This window comes from Brassica napus, chromosome C1 (genome assembly GCF_020379485.1).
Source record: "Brassica napus cultivar Da-Ae chromosome C1, Da-Ae, whole genome shotgun sequence".
NCBI classification, from domain to species: Eukaryota; Viridiplantae; Streptophyta; class Magnoliopsida; order Brassicales; family Brassicaceae; genus Brassica; species Brassica napus.
The window spans coordinates 19,675,723-19,696,349 of record NC_063444.1 but is presented as its reverse complement, the minus strand read 5'-3'; the positions used below and the strand labels follow the sequence as shown (position 1 = coordinate 19,696,349).

General features: G+C 40.7%; 1 protein-coding gene across 2 annotated transcripts; it reads left to right on the top strand.

The window, feature by feature from the left end:
- Positions 1-2,674: 2,674 nt before the first annotated feature.
- LOC111214018 lies at positions 2,675-4,510 on the top strand. 2 transcript variants are annotated; one of them, XM_048746157.1, is made up of 7 exons: positions 2,675-2,800; positions 2,903-3,045; positions 3,520-3,663; positions 3,753-3,839; positions 3,920-4,045; positions 4,131-4,226; positions 4,325-4,510. In XM_048746157.1, the coding sequence occupies exons 2-7, from the start codon at positions 2,940-2,942 to the stop codon at positions 4,414-4,416; spliced, it is 651 nt and encodes a 216-aa protein (XP_048602114.1). In that variant the 5' UTR covers positions 2,675-2,800; positions 2,903-2,939; the 3' UTR covers positions 4,417-4,510. The 2 variants fall into 2 exon arrangements, with proteins under 2 accessions (XP_048602114.1, XP_048602115.1); XM_048746158.1 differs by lacking the exon at positions 2,675-2,800 and having other exon boundaries at positions 2,822-3,045.
- Positions 4,511-20,627: the final 16,117 nt, after the last annotated feature.

Below are 20,627 nucleotides of genomic sequence, written 5' to 3'. Positions count from 1 at the left end.
GTTTTATGCCCTTTAGGCAACTCTTTATCAAATAAAACATTCATATATTCAAGTAAGATCATGCAAGATAATGAATTCAAACTCTTTTATATAAAAATCGTGAATGCCATCAAATAGGTTTAAAAGTAAATCACAAAATCAAAGACTTAAAAAGAAAATTATCATGTCAAGATATTTCTTTAGTCAATGTATAAGCCGGCCTCACAATCTATATTTTCCCAGGCGGCTTTCTTGGATTCTTCCTTATCATTTCTAGCCTCATTGGCTTCAGGAAGTCTCATCTCATTATCTCGTTGCTCAATGTATCTTTTCTGAAGTTTCTCAAATCGACTAATAGTATCTTTAACTTTCTGCTTTCTTTACTCAGTTGCCAATAGGTATGACAATAGGTCATTATAGGTTGTGAAACCCTTAGCCTTATGTGATAACAGTACATCCTTTGGATGGAATGTGGAGTATGTTTTATATAATAAATCATCATCTGTTACCACTTCACCACATAGTTCAAGACTATGGGCGATTTTCATTAGAGCAGAATTATATTCTTCCACGGATTCAAAATCCTGGAACCTGAGAAGCTTTCATTCATTCATGGTCTTTCGCAAAAATATCATTGAGTATCTGGATTCTAGTCTTGTCCAAAGTTCACAAGGATCCTCTATATTTTCATACTGATTTCTCAGTTCCTCAGTGAGATGGTAGCGCATAATTGTTATGGCTCTATGCTTTTCACTTTCAATTGCATTATTGCCTTCAATGATACATCTCCTGAGTCCTCTAGACTTTAGGGAAATTGAAGTGTTCATTTCCCATTCTTGATAATTATCTCCAGAGAGATTTAGGGCAGCATAATCCGAAGGCTCAAATCTCGACATCTGAAATCATTTAATCAATTTATGATTTAGAACTCTTGCAACCAATTCAAATAATCAGTGCATATGATTTCATAAGTCTATCTATGATACTTAGGCCATACGGCTTTGCATTTGTGATGCTTATACCTCACGGCCATTATAAGATACAACGATCTTAAGGATCGGATCATAATGCAATCCGGTTTATAAAACCATCAGGATACTAGGCCACACGGTCACTTTGATATTCACTAAGCCACACGGCTTTTAATCAATCAAGGGCACAAGGCCGCAAGTATGAACAATGTATTAGGCCACACGGCCATATACAAAACGGGATTAATCTAAGTGTATTCAATCATATTGCTTAGTTGCATATCTATTAGGTTTTACCAATTTCAAGATTGGTAATATTAGATTTTAGAATCAAGCACTCTAGCAACCTAATTTTCATTCAAAACAATATTAAACTTTCAATCTTTAAAGTTTAAGGTTTCAAGGCCTTTAGGATTTTTAAATTCGAGATTAGGGTTTCAGTTTAAACAAGATTCAGATTCAAGTTTTAAAACAATCCTAATCATAGCTCTAGGCGATCAATCAAACACTCAAGTTTCAAATGAAAATTAAAAACCGATTTTCCAAAATTTAGGGTTTTAGGGGATTTCGAAAACTTTGATCTTTGATCAAGGGGATTTGATTTGAGATTCAAAAACCTTTAAGGTTCTGATTTTAATTGATCAATGGATCAATCTCGTTTTTAGGTTTAGATCGAACTTATAGAGCTTCGATTTACTCATAGGGGATTGATCTATTTAACCTATGGTTTTCAGTTTTAGAGATTATCTTTTAGGGTTTCAATCTTTACAAAACAACCAGGTTCGATTCATGTTCTCAGATTAAGTATGCACCTTTGTTTTTTGCAGGTCTGAACCGGACCACCAAAGATCAGAGACGAGCTGAGACGAACGGACGCGGGACGGCTCCTATCGGGTCGCGTTGCCGAGAGCTATCGCGAGCTTGTTTCTTCTCGCGGACGGTTGCGTCTGGTCGGAGATTTGGTCTGAGCTGGACGTAAGCTGAGCTGAGGCTGAGGACGTTGATCACAGACAGGGAACGCCTGAAGCTGAGCTTGATCGGAGTTGAGCTTGATCTGAGTTGAGCTTGATCGGAGTTTGCAAGCCGGAACGCACGCAAGAACAAAATAGGGTTCTTCGGGATTAGGGTTCCAAAAGATCAAGACGGCGCCGCGTATTGTTTCTGCGAGTGTGGGCGCGTCTGAGATCGGATTGACGAACGGTTTACGCTGATAGATTCGCCTCGTCAAGAGCTTCAATTTGATATGTGTCTCGTCGTCTGATTCCTCGGGGTTTGAGAGATAGATCGATTTTAAGTTGCGCCTGATTTAAGGTTTATGTGTGACAGATTTTAGGTTAGGTTTTGTCTCAGGGTTTTGGAGTCTATCGTGCTGATAACATGTTGTAAATAGAGTGTTTAGAGACTGAATATTTCTGTGTTCTTATTAATGATCAAGGGGGTTACAAGATGAAGATAAATGGAAAGTATCCAAAACCTAAACTCACTAGGATTAAGAAAACTACTAATACATAATAATGGAAAGATTACATCTATTAGGAAAAGGAAAGAGTTTCATTTTCTCCAATCTTTGTGGCCGGCTCTCTCTCTCCTGAAGTCGGCTCTCTCTCTCCTCTCTCTAAAACTTTGGCCGTCTTTCCATCATTTAGGTATTGGGCCGGTCTCGGTCTGAACCTAATTAATGACAATCCACTCCATGTTTTATGACATCTTCCATTTGTTTGACATATTATCCATTTTTTTCTCGCATTAAGTGTCATATTTGATCACATTCTCTCAGAAGAAGGAAAAAGGAGAAACGCATTAATAGGACTACAGCGATCAACTAACTACTTGAGAAAATCTGAAGCAAAGTCGGTCAACTTCACTATTCACATATCCAAATCCCCAACTAATTAATTTAACGATCTCTCCTTTTCTTTTTTGTATATCATATTTTATTATTATCGTTTCAGATTTGTTTTCTGTACTTGGAACTTGGAAGAAAGATTCATGGCTTGTGTTCAGAACACACTCTGCTTCGTTGCAGCTATACTGCTACTTCACCAGAAGACGGCCACCTCCGATTTCCTCTCTCCTCTGCTCTCTCCTATGTTCGGTTTGTCTCCTCTTCTTCCTCTTTTCGTTTCCCGTTTCAAATAGTGGGTTTTCTAGAATATCCAATTTCGTTTTCTGGGTTTTCCTCAAATTTGGTTTTTGGTGTATTCTGTTAATCCATATCTAGTTCCTTTCCTTAAATATCCATGTATTTAACTTCTTTGTAACAAGTATAATCTCTTAGATAATCTGTTATTAGTCAAAGTTCTTGTTTATGCTAAAGAAACTTATTTTTTTTATTTGCTTAATTAGGTCAGTAAGTTGATTCTGTTTCTGATTAGGATCAACTCCCGCCGGAATTTGAACTAGAGCTGCAAGAAAAGTACATAGTTTTGTCCTATTTGACAGATTTAAAGTTTCTTTATGAGTTGGGTTTAGTGTAAAAGTGGTATTCTTTGAAAAGTACTTCTCTAAATTCGAATTTAGTATGTTGTGACTCATGTTAACGTTGGTTGGTTTAATTATTGTGAAAAAGATGATATATGCAAGGAAGTGCAATGTGGGAAAGGGAAATGCAAAGCATCTTTAAACTCAACTTTTATGCATGAATGTGAGTGTGATAATGGTTGGAAGCAGTTCGATCATAACCTCAAGTTTCTCCCTTGCGTCACCCCCAACTGTAAAATCTCTATCCCTATATCTCTCTTGACACTAGTCACTTTGGTTTGAACATATACAACACAACAATATGTATATTCATCATTCTAGGTACCTTTGATCTAACTTGCGGTGAAGCAGCTTCTCCAGCACAGCCCAAAACGCCTCCCAAGGACACCAATGCTTCAGTTTTCGACAGTAATATAATAATCTCTGATTTCATTTGCTTCCATCATGGATGTGTATATATATGCCTTTTTTTGTTTGTTTTTAAATAGTTTGTCACTGGGTGGATTGTGGAGGAGGGGTTTGCAACAAGACAAATCCGTTTTTATACAGCTGCCATTGCCGTGAAGGTTACAACAATCTTATGAACATCACCACATTTCCTTGCTTTAAGCAATGTAAGAAGAACACAATTTGGCTTTCTTATAAATTATCAGTAGAAAAAAAAAGACTTAAGTTTCTGGGGGTTTTGTGTTTCGGAAGGTGCACTTGGAATGGACTGCTTGAATCTTGGGATCCCTCTGTCCAACGCATCATCGTCTTCTCCACCTGCTCTGCCTGATAGCAGCAAGAATCAAGGTTTGATGACTCCTTACCTGCCATCATCTTTATCGAGATAGCATCTTTTTTAATTAGATCTTAATCATTGAACAAGTTGATGTTTGTTTACATTGCAGCAACAGGATTGAATATAAGAGGATCATCGTTATGGTTTATAACATATTTGCTCTGCGTCTCCCTAGCACCATGGAGGTTGCTCTATATTTGATCACTTTATTACTTTATGTTTCACATTTTGTACGGATATTGTTCGGTACTGTTTTGTATTTCTTTGTTTCTATATATTCTATTTTACTCATCTATTCATCTTTGTCTCTAACTCAAATACTAAGCTATTCTACGTATTCAATCATAGATATTGATAGAATGTAAATCATAATAGTATTCTTCGTTGTTATTTATTAGTTAATCCTTAAGTCATACATTTAAATTAGGGCAAATCTCCAAAATAACATCTTTTTAAGTTTATATCACAAAAATAGCACTCAAAAACTAAAATGACCAAAATAGCACCTTTCTAAGTTTATCTTTTGAAAATTTTAATTTTTTTTATTTTTTAAAATTTGAAATCTTATCCCCAAAACCTCATTTCTCAACTCTAAACCATAAACCATAAACCCTAAACTCTAAACCTTAAACCCTAAACTCTAAACCCTAAACCCTAAACCCTAAACCCTAAACTCTAAACCCTAAACCCTAAACTGTAAACCCTAAAATCTAAAATCTAAACCCTAAACCCTAAAATCTAAACCCTAAACCCTAAACTCTAAATCCTAAACCCTAAATCCAAAACCCCACCTTTTAACTCTAAACCCTAAGTTTGTGACTTTTGATAAAACATTAAGTGCTATTTTTGTGACTTTTGACCTTGAGTACTAGTTTGGGAACATAAACTTGATTTAGTGCTATTTTTGTCTTTTTCTCTTTAAATTATGTGTCATTAGTCACTAAATTTGGTGTTTGTAAATCATATTTGAATATTTTACAGTTAAATGTAATTTGTTACGAATTTACATATTTCATTATAATATGGTGTACTCAAAATAGTCTACTATTACAAAATAATGAATTATTAAAGATTTCAATGAATAAACTATAAGAAATAAAATTCAAAAGATTATGGCATATTAAGATATTAAAGTAAGGTTAACGAGGTAAAAAGTGAAAAAAAAAGAGATTGTTTATGAAGAGCTGATAAAAGGTTGGGCCATCAAGAGCATGATTAACCCACGACCCCACTTAAGATCTCTTAGTGATTATTTTATTAATTAAATGTAATTAAGAATCCTAATTAAAAAACATTTTGATTTTGTGCTTCAATGGGAAGTTTTTATTTAGGGGCTCTTAAATTTTTTTTTTTTTTAACATTGTTTAGTTAAAGAGTAACCACTCAAATCATCCAAAACAAAGATCAACATACAAAAGTATAAGTTTGGGGTATGGACTTAATACCCTTTTTCAATCCGGCAGGCTTTGCTAGCAATAGGGCGTTCATAAATGCACCAACGTTCTCCCTCAAAGCATCCTCAGAAAAGCTCATCTAATTAGAAAAATGTTTTTTTCATGAATATATGATGAGTCCAGATCGTCCTCTCCTCACTCACTCTACTTATAAGTCAAACACAACAACACCAATTACAAGTTCATACCACAACTCTCACAATACTACCATCAAACAAAAATTTCATGATCTATTACTCGTAGCAACTTCTAAACACAACCACAGCGTCTGACACAGCTACCTAAGAAGCTACTGCTATGTTCACATTACATTAACAAGTAAAAGTTTAAGCCTTTGGTATCATACACACACAAAACGAATCATATGGATCAAAAGTTCTGACCTTTATCTCTCTCATAGCCTCCATGAGATCGAAAAGAGGTTTCTTTCCATGTTTGAGCTCTGGTTTAAGCAGCGTCGGTAGTGGAAGCGAAGAAGTATCCTCTTCCACAGCAGTAGCTCTCAACAACCTTCTGTAGAAGCAGGAAAACCGGATCAAAAGAAACGATATAATATAAACGATGTTAAGGAAAATATATAAACGATTCAAAACCGTAACGAAAATGAAATCATGGAGTCGAGACGAATCTCTTTCCTTAACTCTTAATATTTGCTCCGTTAGTGCGACGGATCTGTGCGAATAGGAGTCCCAGGATAAAACCATGATAGGTTATCACGCGGCACTCGTGAAGAACCTCTAACGAACTAATATTTCTACGAAACACTCTCTAGACTTACGCTATAGAATTTACTAGTTTTGGTTGTGAAAAAAACGTTATCAGAAATGAAGGAGGAGACGAGTTTATAAAGAGGAGAAGACGAGCCACTTTCTAACTGATACAGCACGTGCGCACGTTGGCGGAAATCTCGCGAGAATCTCGGAGGCGAGGCGTTACGAAACTTTCTCCGCAAGATCTTTTTCGTTTAAGCTTATCGTCAAGAAGAGAGACAGCGTGTTGTTTTTAAACGAACTATGTGTTGTTTAAAATAAAATGCATGCCGTTTTTTCGGGAATTAAATGGCAAAACGTTGAACTTAACTTGGTCCAAAAAGAATATTCTTATTGGGCCAGAAGCCCTCCACCAAGACCCAAGACCCAAAACCAAAGCCTAAGCCCAAGCCCAAGCCCAAGCCCAAGTCCATGCCCACGGCCACGCCCACGATCGCTCTTCCGGTTCTTGGAGTTCCTAGAAGACGTCTCTGCAGTTTCTTTCTTCTCCCAATGAGCTATCAACTGCTCCCACACCGTCCCATTGATGAACCGTGGCCTCTTGTTCTTCTGCCAAACTGTCTTCCACGCGTTTATCTGCTTTGTATAAGAGTCCATGGCCTTTTCGTTGAATTTCTTACGGACTGTTTCCGTAAGATCGGAGTGCCAGTTGAACTCTTGCTACAAAACAAACACAATTTAATAAGTAAATATATTAAAAAATGTAAAAACTTTAAAAAATGAAGAGTTACTATACCGCAAACTGACGAAACCACAACTCTCGTTCGTCGGAAGGGATCACACTCCACTTTGGATATCCAAAACGGAGCATGGAGTACATCATCTGGTTGATGCTCCGGCTAATGCCTTTTTTCGACTTGGTGAACCTTTAAAAAAATACAAGTTAGCAAGTTAATTAAAGGAAAAAAACATAACGGTACAAATAAAAAAATACTAACCAAGTGCTATGGCCTCGTCGTGGGTTGGGTTGGAGAACCGGGAGATGCTCTCGACCTGGTTGTTGAACCAATAGATGAACCGGCATGACCCCCGGATCCTGTTGAGCAGCAGCGTGAGGGGCAGCGGGAGCTGGAGCGGGAATATATGCGGGAACCGAGTCATGAGACGATCCCGATGCACGGGAACTGCTCACCGAACTACGTCGAAGACGGGCTGCGGGGCGGGGTTCATCCTCGGCCCTAAAAAAAAAATTAATACATTAAACATATTTTCAAATCATTTCTATTTTTAATATTTTCATTTATATATTTACAAAAGGTTTTATAAACGTTTTAAAAAAACTATTAAACCTTTTATTATACATAGTTTATTACTAGAAACTTATAAAAAGTAATAAAAAAATTTAAAATTTTTTATTATACATGATTTATATATATATATATGTATACACAATTATAAAAAATTTATAAATGAAGAAAAATATTGTTAAATATTTATAAATTTTTTTAAAAAACGTTTTATTATACATAGTTTATTAGTGAAAACTTATAAAAAATTTTAAATTTTTTATTCTACATGATTTATATATATATATATATATATATATATGTATACAAAATTATAAAAAATTTATAAATATAGAAAAATGTTGTTAAATATTTTTAAAAAATTTTAAAAACGTTTTATTATATATATTTCATTACTGGAAACTTGAAAAACGTTTTTAAAAATCAAAAAACGTTTTAAAAAATCAAAAAACGTTTTTAAAAATCAAAAAATGTTTTTAAAAATCAAAAAATGTTCCAAAAAAAACTAAAACAACAATCCAAACAACAATCCTAACTTATATATCCTAAACTATCAATCAAAAAACCTAAAATCCGAGATCTAACTTCCAAAACCCTAAACAATTGAGATTAAAGAAGGTTTGGGATGATTCTTACATGATTTAGGGTTTGGGGGAGGAATCGCCGGTGTAGAGGGAGGAATCGCCGGTGTAGAGAGAGGAATTTAGAGAGAGAGAGGCGGAGATAACGAAGAAGGAAGAAGGAGGGTTATTATATCTGAAGATTCCGACGGACACGGGTTCGTCGGTATTCCGTCGGTATAATTAAAATATACCAAATGCCGATTCGCGAAAATTTTCAAGCGGTTTGGTTCTCCCGGGCAAATTTAATTTCCGACGGAATGTGTCCGTCAGTATATTCCGACGGAATGTGTCCGTCAGTATATTCCGACGGAATTCCGACGACATAGTGTTTAGGATGTTGATTTCAAGTTTCTAAATGCAAAATCCAAATCTTTGATAATATATATAGTATTTGCATAAAGATTTAACAATAAAAATGTTTTATAACACGATTTTACACATCAACTTTTTTTGTAGTGTAGGCTTATATGAATATGATTGTATAAGTATATAATGTTAAGATGAGATGTTATGAAAACAATGATATGCATACATAAATATTTTAATTAGTTGTTATATTTGAACGATTGCGATCTAATACTATACTAAACACTTATTATGTGTTATTTTCATAGTTTTGGCATCTAAATTTATAGATTTTTATGATTAAAATTTTTTAGAAACACATGTCGTCGGTAATTCGTCGGTATATTCCGACGAATTACCGACGGCCTTTCCAAATTTCAATGAAACCCAATGTCGTCGCTATGTCGTCGGTATATTGCGAGGGATTTCCGATGGACCAATAAAAAAAAAAAAAAAACTAATCAGAATCTTCTGAATCTTCATCAAACTCCCCAACCTCGGCTTCTGGCTCTGAATGTACGACAGCATCATGTCCAAACACAGTCAAATTCTCAACGAGTTGAACATTTTCCAAATCTTCAACTGCTTGGGTGTTGCTGGTAGACTCTGGTTGCAATGGTTCATCATCATCAGAATTTCCATCCACTCGTCCTCTTGGGTTGATTTGCGTTACAGTAACCCATGGATCGTCTCTGTACGTCACCCGAGGGTAACTGATGTAGCACACCTATACATATCAATTATACAAGTATTAGTAAAATATATAACATTAATTAATTATATTTGTAAAAAAATATGAATAGATTGATATACCTGATCAGAAAATACTCTTTTTGTGCCAGTTATGTAGCTCTCCAACCGCATTGACTCGAATGTTTTCATGTCCACCTACATCTGGCGTCCTTTCTGCATCAAAATACCTAAACTGCTTCAACAAATCTTTCCCACTAACTTCCTCAGGTGGACCATCAAACACCTGCTTGTTCTTCGTAAACGAAGTCTTACTCCTGCGGTATGGATGATCAGGTGGTAGAAATCGTCTGTGACAGTCAAACCAACACGTTTTCCTTCCGTTCTTTAGTTGGAAAGCATCTGTGTCATCTTGACAATATGGACATGATAGCTTCCCATGTGTTGTCCATCCAAATAACATACCATATGCTGGAAAGTCACTTATTGTCCACATAAGTACTGCCCGCATCTGAAAGTTTTCTTTGCACGAAACATCGTATGTCTCAAAACCATGCGCCCATAGTTGTTGCAACTCATATATCAGTGGTTGAAGAAACACATCTAGTAATCTTTTAGGATGATCTGGCCCGGGGACGAGAATTGAGAGACACAAAAACTCTCGTCGCATGCACAAGCTCGGCCGTAAGTTGTACGGTGTCACAATAACTGGCCATAGAGAATACTGTCTTCCATGCTTTCCAAATGGGCTGAAACCATCAGTAGATAATCCAAGATAAACATTTTTTTCTCTCTTCCGCAAATTCTGGATATGTTGACTGGAAATGTTTCCAAGCCTTCGCATCTGAAGGATGTCTAATCTCACCATTTGTGGAATGCTCTGCATGCCATCTCATTGCTTTTGCTGTGCGCTCACACTGATACAACCTCTTCAATCTTTCCGTCAAAGGCAAATACCACATTCTTTTGAATGGGATCGGAACTCTTCCCCTCGTCTCCTGATAACGAGGTTTTCCACAAAATTTGCATACATTCCGTGTCTCATCCGCTCTCCAGTAGATCATGCAGTTGTCAATACATACATCTATCACTTCATACGGTAGTTGAAGACCTGCAACAAGTTTCTGAACCTCGTAGTATGAACCCGGTGCAAGGTTATCCTCAGGTAGAATACCTTTGACAAAATCAGTAATCGCATCCATACATTCTTCAGCCAAATTATAGTCTGTCTTAATACCCATTAATCTAGTTGCAGATGATAAGACTGAATGACCATCTCTACAATTTTGATACAAATGTTGTTTTCCTGCATCCAACATGTCAAAAAATCTCCTAGATTCGGGATTTGGTTCTTTTCCTCTATAATGATCATGTACCATCTGCTCAGTACCTACACCATAATCTATATCCGTTCTAGATTCTTCTAACCTAATATCAGGCTGAAGTTCACTAACAGGCTGAGGTTCGCTAGTGCTACCATATTCATAACCAGTTTCCCCATGAAGGTACCAAACTTTATAATTACGTGAAAACCCTTTCATATACAAATGAGTCCAAACATCAAATTCTTTTATAACCTTATTATTATTGCAAGAAGAGCATGGACATCTTAACATACCACTTTTTGCATCCGGTTGCTGTTGAACAAGCCTCATGAATTCTCCAATCCCTTGAACGTATTCTTCCGTAAGCAAATTGGTGTTCGGATCCAAATGAGGTTTATCCATCCACGAACGATAATAAACTTCTGAAGACATGATTTTCACGGAATTGTTATGACTAAAGAGAATGAAGAGAGAATGAAGTGTGAATGAGTTGAATGAGGAGGGGTTGTATTTATAGGAAATTGCTTACGGCCCTCCGACGACTTTCCGACGAAATTCCGACGGATGTAAAGCAGTCCGTCGGAATTCCGTCGGTATTGTCCAATCTCAAACGGCTATACAACGGTCATATATATTTGTCGGCAACGGTCACATGGTTCGTCGGAAATTCGTCAGAAAATTCCGACGGAATTCCGACGAATTTACTGTTAATCGGAATGTCGTCGAAAATTCGTCGGAATATACCGACGAACTTCCGACGACTACAACGGTTACATTTTTTATCGGAATGTCGTCGAAAAGTCGTCGGAAAATTCCGACGACCCTTGTTTCGTCGGAATTCCGTCGGAAATGGCCGACGAAATTCCGACGACTTCAATTTTTTGGATTTGGTCGGAAATTGGTCGGTAATCCGTCACAAATGTCCGACGACGTTGATGTCCGTCGGAACCTCCGTCGGAATTCGGCGTCTTTTCTTGTAGTGCGAGCTTTTCTTCTTGCGGTGTTTCTTTTGTGGGTGGGCGTTTGAAGCCCATGAGGCTCTTTGGGAGTCATTTCTCTTCTCCTAGTCTGACGTTGGGTAATGCCTCGGAGGTTGATCGGGTGGTTATTCCAGAAGCTCTCTTAAGGCATTATCATCCTCTAGGTTGTGTGGGAATAGGTCCTCATTCCAAAATATGGGAGAGGGAGATCCCTGAGATTCGGAGGAAGTACTCTACCCGATGAACTTGTGGATTCCCACCGTGTCGGAATATGCTTCTAATAAAAGGAAAAAAAAAATCATGTTTTCAAAGATTTATTGGAGGCGGGATTCCAAGGATAGATACTAGCTCAGATAGTCGAGGTTTCCTCGGATTTTGGTATTTCTCCTTCGCATCTTAATCCATTGACTTGGAGAACATTTGTCGTCATCTAGGCATTGGGCGAGTTTCATAACATTCCTCTTACTGACATGAGGTATTGTATTCGTATTATCTCGCTCATTTGGCCAACAAGAAGGGGTTCCATCATATCTGCTCCAGTGAAGGCCAGCAAATTATTGAGGATCCGTTGAAGGAGGTTAAGGGTAGTACCCCCTTTGGTAGACGATGAAACAAGAGCTACATGTTTATGATGATTGGCGACGCTTATAGCTTTCCTTTGCTTAGGCGTCATGTAGGTGAATTTGCCGAGCTGAGCCATTGATCTATTCCTTTAGTTGCTCATGACTAATGTGTTTCTTCTGATCATAGTTTTTCACCCCAATAACGTTCAAAGGATAGAGATTGGTGAGGGAGGCGTTAAGCCTCCCGAGGAAGTGGAGATCATTCTTGGTGGGTCGAGAGGCTTTTCTCTGTAGCCATATCTGGGGTAGGATTCCTTTCATGAGGAGTTATTAACTCCCCATGGATGATTGCTGACGTTCCCGGGTTCCCTGTCTCATGATTTTAAAGGGAGCGGACTGAAGATATCTGTGGTGGTTTTTCATGACGAGTATTAGAGAGCAAAGGAACCAGGTAAGCGTTATATCCCATATATTATGTCAGCGAAGGATGCTCATTTCTTTCCGGATGCTGATACGGAAGAGTATTGACAGCGGGAGGTAATGAGATAATGTCGTTGCAATCTAGAAGGCCCTAGCCAGAGATCCGAGCGGGGAGAATTGCTCCAAGCATTGTAGAGTTTTTTTGTCCCTTTACATCGTAAATCAGCTGGTACCTTGATATGTTGTTTCGTCCTGATCGACGATCGGTGCTGCTCCTCGCGGTGTTGTTGGGGATGGATTTACACCCTCTAGGCCCATTAGACATTGAATTAGGCTCATATTACTAGGAAACCCTAGACATATCTTTTTATAAATAAGGAACTACCTCCTTCTTAGAAAGGATCTCTCTCCTTCCATTTTACATATTAAACACTTCATACAAAGAGCTTATTGATTCTTAGATTTATTTACACTTTTAATCATACATGTAATATAATCTTTAATCAATAAATTTTTTTTATGTTATTTTTCCATTTGATTTCTATGTTGATTTCTCTTTAGCCTCAAGAATCTAAAAAAACTATTTCTTAAATTCTTCATTGTATGAATCCGACAAACACATCGGTTCAAACAGTTGGTGCTAGAAGGAGGGGGCCAAAGAAAAAATCGATTCTTTCTTCTCCGACTTCTTTCTTCTTCGATTTGGACGGCTAGAAAATCTGGAAAAGCACGAGTCTTGAAAAAGGACGAAGCTTTATTCGAAACCTTGCCGTTGATGTCACCAACGAACTGAAGATTCTCAGCTTGCCGTCTCGTCGAACAAGAACCGATCCGGCTGGCGGAGGAACCGGAGCTGCCAGTCCCGCTGGGCGGCGATGACTGAGGAGGGGTAGCTGCCGAAGCTTCCGTTGTTGATCCGCGCGAAGGCGGGGTCGTGGTGGGAGAACTCTGACTCGATCTCGGAGGATGAACTCTGACTCGATCTCAGCTTGTCGTCTCGTCCTTTCTTCTTGGGATGGCTTAGAATCTTACATCGTTCATGTGCAGGGTTCTCATAAGCCTTCTCTCTTCTCCTCCCACGACCATTGGCACAACTCTCTCCTCCGCTCTCTACCGTGCCCACGACGCTCTTATACTCTTACCCACGCGCCCTTCAAGGCTTCTCCACTCATACACCTGCCTTCCTCGGTTTCTCAGATAACTCCGGTCTCTGGAGCAACTCCAATTACGGCGAAGACGTGATCGTCGGCGTTCTCGACACCGGAATCTGGAAGGAGCATCCGAGTTTCTCCGATTCAGGTCTCGATCCCGTTCCATCTACATGGAAAGGCGCGTGCGAGATCGGACCTGACTTTCCCGCTTCGTCTTGTAACCAGAAGCTCATCGGAGCTCAAGCGTTCTACAAGGGATACTTGACGCATTCAATGGGACGGTGAGGGCAGCGAAGGAATCGCGATCGCCGCGGGATACGGAAGGTCATGGCACGCACACGGCATCTACTGCAGCAGGATCGGTGGTGGCGAACGCGAGCTTGTATCACGGTGTTACCTCCTCACGAGGGTTCGATCAGTGCAAGGAGATGTTTTCTGTGCTGATATGGAGCTAGATTGAGTGATGCAGCCTGTACAGAGATTCATTCAGACATTCTCGGAAGTTCATTCAGACATTCTCGGAAGAATTTCGTCGCGCACCATCTCAGCAGCAAGGAACATCACGTCACAAGCTTGCCATCTCGGCACGAGCTTGTCGTCTCGTCCTTTCACCTGAGAAGATTGCAACACAACTCACAAGCTGAATCTCGGCATAGATCCTGGTCCTGATCTCGTCCAATGCTATCTACGGCTCGTTCCTGAGTTTTGTGCGTAACCTCATCAAGCTCTTGCCTCAACATCACAAAAACTGCAAGACTCGAGAGAAGAACATGAAGATCTCAGGCGCCTGTCTCTTCTTCACCAAGAAATAAACAAAGTTCGGCAACTTCGGACGCTTGTTTGCTCTTCACCACAAAGATAAGCTCTCTTTTTAAATCATAACATGCTTTAATGACTTTCAAACTGCACATATGTGTCATGGTAGAATTATTGTTGTGGTTTAAATTATTAAACAGCTCTAAAGACGTGTTCACTCATCTCATGCTATTGCTTTGTTGATTGGTAGCCTTATGATATTAATAAGTTACAATTATTATATCATCATGTGCAACTCACTACTGTTAAGTGAAAACAAGTTCAACCTAGCTTGCTTATTAATTATGCATCAGTTGGTTATTTCTTTTGATTTATATTGATCTATCATGCTTTTTGTGAACCAGAGCCAACAAGCGCTCACCACTATCATATCATCATGCTTCGAAAGACGGTTCTAAGCTTCGAGCTTGTTGAAAGCAGTACAAGCAGCATAAGCCGACACATTTCTTAGCATCATCATAGCCTGACGAACATACACACCAACTACTTGTTCGGCACACACAATCTCAACACGAGACTTCGGGTCGGCAATAGTTCGGTAAACATGCATTTTAGGCACGAGTTTAAATTGAACTTGTTTTTTTTTATTAGGCACGAGTTTGCGGTCGACTCGCTTATTGTTAGACACGAGTTTACAAAACTCATCTTTGGCTAGGCATGAGGTTACAGAAGCTCTCCTTCCACTAGGCACAAGCTCTCAGTAAACTCGCCTCTGTCTTAGCATGAGTCAAGTAAACTCGTCTTTCGCTAAACACGAGTTTAAAGCAAACTCGCTTCTTACTAGGCACAAGTTCGAAATAAACTCGCCTAAACCGTCATAGGCATGGATGTGTCTAGTTCATTGTTTAATAAACCCTATTCGTGAACTTCGCAGAGATCGATTCCATCTCTCTCAAAGAACTTGGGGGGACTTACTGTTGGGGATGGATTTACACCCTCTTAAGGCCCATTAGATATTGAACTAGGCTCATATTGCTAGGAAACCCTAGACATATCTTTCTATAAATAAGGAACTACCTCCTTCTTAGAAAGGATCTCTCTTCTCCCATTTTACATATTAAACACTTCATACAAAGAGCTTATTGATTCTTAGATTTATTTACACTTGTAATCATACATGTAATATAATCTTTAATCAATAAATTTTATTTGATGTTCTTTTTCCATTTGATTTCTATGTTGATTTCTCTTTAGCCTCAAGAATCTAAGAAATCTATTTCTTAAATTCTTCATTGTATGAATCCGACAAACACACCATTTTCGGTTCAAACAGTTTACTGTTGGGGATGGATTTACATCCTCCTCAAGACCCATTAGACATTGAACTAGGCTCATATTGCTAGGAAGCCCTAGGCTTCATCTTTCTATAAAATAAGGAGCTACCTCCTTATGAGAGGAGGCTTCTCTTCTCCATTTTAGACTAAAAACACTTCATACAAAGAGCTTATTGATTCTTATATTTATTTACACTTGTAATCATACATGTAATATAATCTTTAATCAATAAATTCTTTTTGATGTTCGTTTTTCATTTGATTTCTATGTTGATTTCTCTTAAGCCTAAAGAATCTAAGAAATCTATTTCTTAAATTCTTCATCGTATGAATCCGACAAACACACCATTTTCTTGGTTTCAATAGGACTCCTTACGAGCGTTCTTTCTATCTACTATTATCTAAAAATAATCAAGTTATTAATGACTGGACGAAACCAAGAAATAACCCCTCACGTGCGAAATTATAGAATATCCCCTTTAGGATTAACCAATTCGATTCTATGTGTGATAGCATCTACTATACCAGGAATATCAATGAACCCGACTTGCTCGTCAAGACGAAGTCCAAAAGATGACCAACGACCAATTAGCTGCTTTGGTCGCGGAACTCACAGCTCCCGATGGCCAAACAAGCCGTCCCCAGCAGATACGCCGTCGCCTCTTTAACACCAACCCAATGGCGACCGGAGGCGATCACGTCTCAGACGACTCGGAGCCTAATGAAACCCTTCTCGCCGACCACCCCCCAGTAGGTTCTGATCTCGCAACCATACGCGATCTCGCCGAGCTCAAACTCAGCTTCCAACAAATGAGCGAGAAGATCCATCAGGTAACCAGCGCGGCCCCGCAAATCGAGAGGGTACTCGCCACAACATCACGCACCCCTTTTACTAGCGCTCTGACTAGTGTGCAACTCGGAAAGATAGAGAAGCTGCGCCTACCCGAGTGCAAACCCGGCGGAGACCCGGGGGAACACATGACAGCTTTCAACATCGCGATGGCACGGGCTCGACTCCCTGACGAAGAGAGGGACGCATGATACTTCCAACTGTTCATCGAAACTCTCCACGAGCAAGCCCTAACCATGTTCTCCCAGTTAGAGGAAAACTCCATCGGAAGCTTCCGCGACTTGTCAGCAGCTTTTCTCAACACTTACATTATGTTCACCAAGCGCAGCGCTACCGCCTCTAGCTTGTGGAACCTTAACCAAACCAAAGATCAGAGCCTCCGCGACTACATGGAGAAGTTCAAAGCCGTAGTCTCGAGGATTAAAATTCCAGACGGTATTGCCATCGACGCCCTGCGGAACACATTGTGGGTTCGTTCTAAATTCTGGGAGGATTTATACCAAAACCCAACTACGTCACTCCAAGATGCTATCGCGCGCTCTGATTATTTCATGCGAATGGAAGAAGATACTAACGCCATTCTCAGCAAGATGAACGCACCCAAAGCTCCAGCGGCTAAAAACGCCAACACGCGACAAGAACCGCGCCAGCATGCTCCAATCGACAAAAACAGCCGCAAAGACGGATACATGTATGTCCTCAATGAGAACAACGTCCCGGTTTCAACTCTCGTAGTCCGCGGAGAAGGATGGAACAAGTGGGTAAGGGAGCTCGATTCGTCCGACAAACCAGCCGACGCCGTTTGCTCGACCCAGACTACAACAGCAACAGGTTCAGCAGAAGGACCTTCCAGTGCCGTCGATCTCACTAAACATTGCAAATATCACGACGTCAAAGGGCACGATACGACAGAGTGCAAGTCACTCTATGCGCACTACCTATCATCCCTAGCAAGTGGAAACTTCAAGTTCGAACCCCTAAAGGCTAAGCCGAAGAACGGCAAGAGCTGGAGCAAGAATAAAGAAAGGAGAGCCCAACGCAAAGCTACAGGAAAATGTCGACATAACGAAACTCAACAGCGAGATGACGAGGAGGGCGCTCCGAAGAGTAACGGTGAGGGAGACTCCTCGGCCGACGAAGAGCAATTAGCTAACCGCAGACGCATTGAGGTCATATTTTCTCAGCAAACCTTGTCGTCGGACGATGAGAACGATGACACACCTATACTCGAAGATTTGATGGATGTTTTGAAACGAAAGTTTGAATCCAAAAATAGCAACAGCTCCACGCACAATGATCTCCGAACAACGTTGAATGCACGGAAGTCCCGGCGTATCTCAGAAGGTGACCCCGATCCAAAAGAACGCTCGAACGGTGACCTTCGGGATAAACTCAACGCATGAGCACGCGATCTTCGAATCCGTCTCAATCGTTCGAAACCCACTGACCTCCGAAGGCGTTTGGAGCAAACTAAGACTTCAAGCAACGACACTCCGTTATCAAAAAATGACAGCAGCGTACCAACCGATTTACGCGCCTTCTTAGACTCCAAGCAAGTAAAAACGCGACAGCAACTAAATGTCATCATGGACGGTTCTCCTCCTTGCGGCAACTCTGTTTGCTCTGTCAAGGATTACCGTCAACAGGTCGCGACTTCGCAGAGGGGCCGACTAGGCCGCCAAATCACCCTCCGATAACTTTTTTGCCGGATGACGCTGAGGGGGTTAACGTACCCCACAACGACCCTCTTCTTGTAGTCCTTGGAATTGGGGAGTACGACATCACCAAGGTCCTCATCGATACAGGAAGCTCCGTCGACCTCATCTTACGAGGAACTCTGCAGAAGATGGGAGTCAATCTCGACGACATCAAACCATCCTCCAGAACATTAACTGGCTTTAACGGATCCTCCGAAACAATATTGGGAACAATCTGCCTTCCGGTACGTGCATGTGGAGTCACTCGAACCGTCAAGTTTGTCGTTGTAAGCACGAAGGCCCCTTACCACGCTATAAATGGAACTCACTGGATACACTCGATGCAAGTCATTCCATCTACTTATCACCAGTGTGTCAAGTTCCCCGGTACGGACGGAAAAATCAAAGCACAACGAGGAGATCAAAAATCCGCTAGGGAACTCCTAGTTGCCACAGTTAAACTCCAACGATCGTCTTTATCGGTTAACTCCGTTTCTCTTCCAACCTATAAAGCCTACTCCCAGGAAGGTGAAATTCTCGAGTTACCTATTGACGATACCGATCCAAGCCGGACCGCAAGAATTGGTGCGTATCTGTCTGAAGATATGCAGCGGTCAGTTCTCAACTTTTTCAAGGCGAATGTGGCCACATTCGCGTGGCCCATGTCAGACATGAAAGGAATTGATCCGGCCATAACAACTCACGAACTAAACGTCGATCCGACAGTCAAGCCTATCCGACAGAAGCGACGCATGCTCGGTCCCGATAGGTCAAAGGCTGTAAACGAAGAGGTCGACCGGTTGCTCGGCGCTGGCTCAATTGCTGAGGTGCGCTACCCTGAGTGGTTAGCAAATCCAATAGTCGTCAAAAAGAAGAACGGGAAGTGGCGCGTCTGTGTCGACTTCACAGACTTAAATAAAGCATGCCCAAAGGACAGCTATCCTCTTCCCAACATCGACCGTTTAGTCGAGTGCACGGCTGGAAACGAGATGCTCACCTTCATGGACGCTTTCTTTGGGTACAACCAAATCATGATGCACCCCGACGATCGCGAAAAAACGGCATTTATCACGGATAGAGGAACCTACTGCTATAAGGTCATGCCATTCGGTTTGAAGAACGCAGGAGCAACCTACCAACGGCTTGTGAACAAAATGTTCGCAGACAAGCTGGGCGTCACCATGGAAGTATAAATCGATGATATGCTTGTCAAGTCGCTACACGTCGCTGATCACCTCTGTCACTTGCAAGATTGCTTCGAAACTCTCAACAAATACGGCATGAAACTGAACCCAGCAAAGTGCACGTTCGGGGTTTCCTCAGGCGAGTTCCTTGGATACATAGTCACGCAGCGGGGAATCGAAGCCAACCCGAAGCAGATCTCCGCGGTCCTGAACCTCTCAAGCCCAAAAAACAGTAGAGAAGTACAACGTCTTACGGGTAGGATAGCTGCACTTAACCGGTTCATCTCCAGATCCACCGACAAATGCTTTCCATTCTACGATCTCCTACGAGGTAACAAAAGGTTTATCTGGGATGAGAAATGCGAGGAGGCATTTACCCAACTCAAGCATTATCTGACAACACCACCTGTTCTCGCCAAGCCAGATATCGGCGACGTTCTATCTCTTTACGTCACAGTGTCACAAGCAGCAGTCAGCAGCGTTCTAATAAAAGAGGACCGTGGTGAGCAAAAGCCAATCTTCTATACAAGCAGGCGCATGACCGGACCAGAAACGCGATACCCAACTCTGGAGAAGATGGCACTGGCGGTCGTCGAAGCGGCGAGAAAGCTTCGCCCTTATTTTCAGTCACATTCGGTGGAAGTATTAACCGACCAGCCCCTCCGAACAATACTTCAAAATACAAACAGGTCCGGAAGACTAACAAAATGGGCTATCGAACTCGGTGAGCTTGATATCACTTACAAAAACAGAACCGCAACGAAATCTCAGGTTCTTGCAGACTTCTTAATCGAATTGGCCCCGGAGTTGGAGCAAGATCTCACACTCCCAAACCCAAACTAGACACTGCATGGCGACAGATCTTCGACTAACAGGGGCGCAGGTGCCTGAGTTCAACTACAATCCCCGACCGGCGAACTGATCAGACAGTCTTTTAGCTTCGGCTTTCAAGCCTCGAACAACGAAGCAGAATACGAATCTTTGATCGCTGGACTCCTAGCAAAAACTGTCAAGGCCAAACGC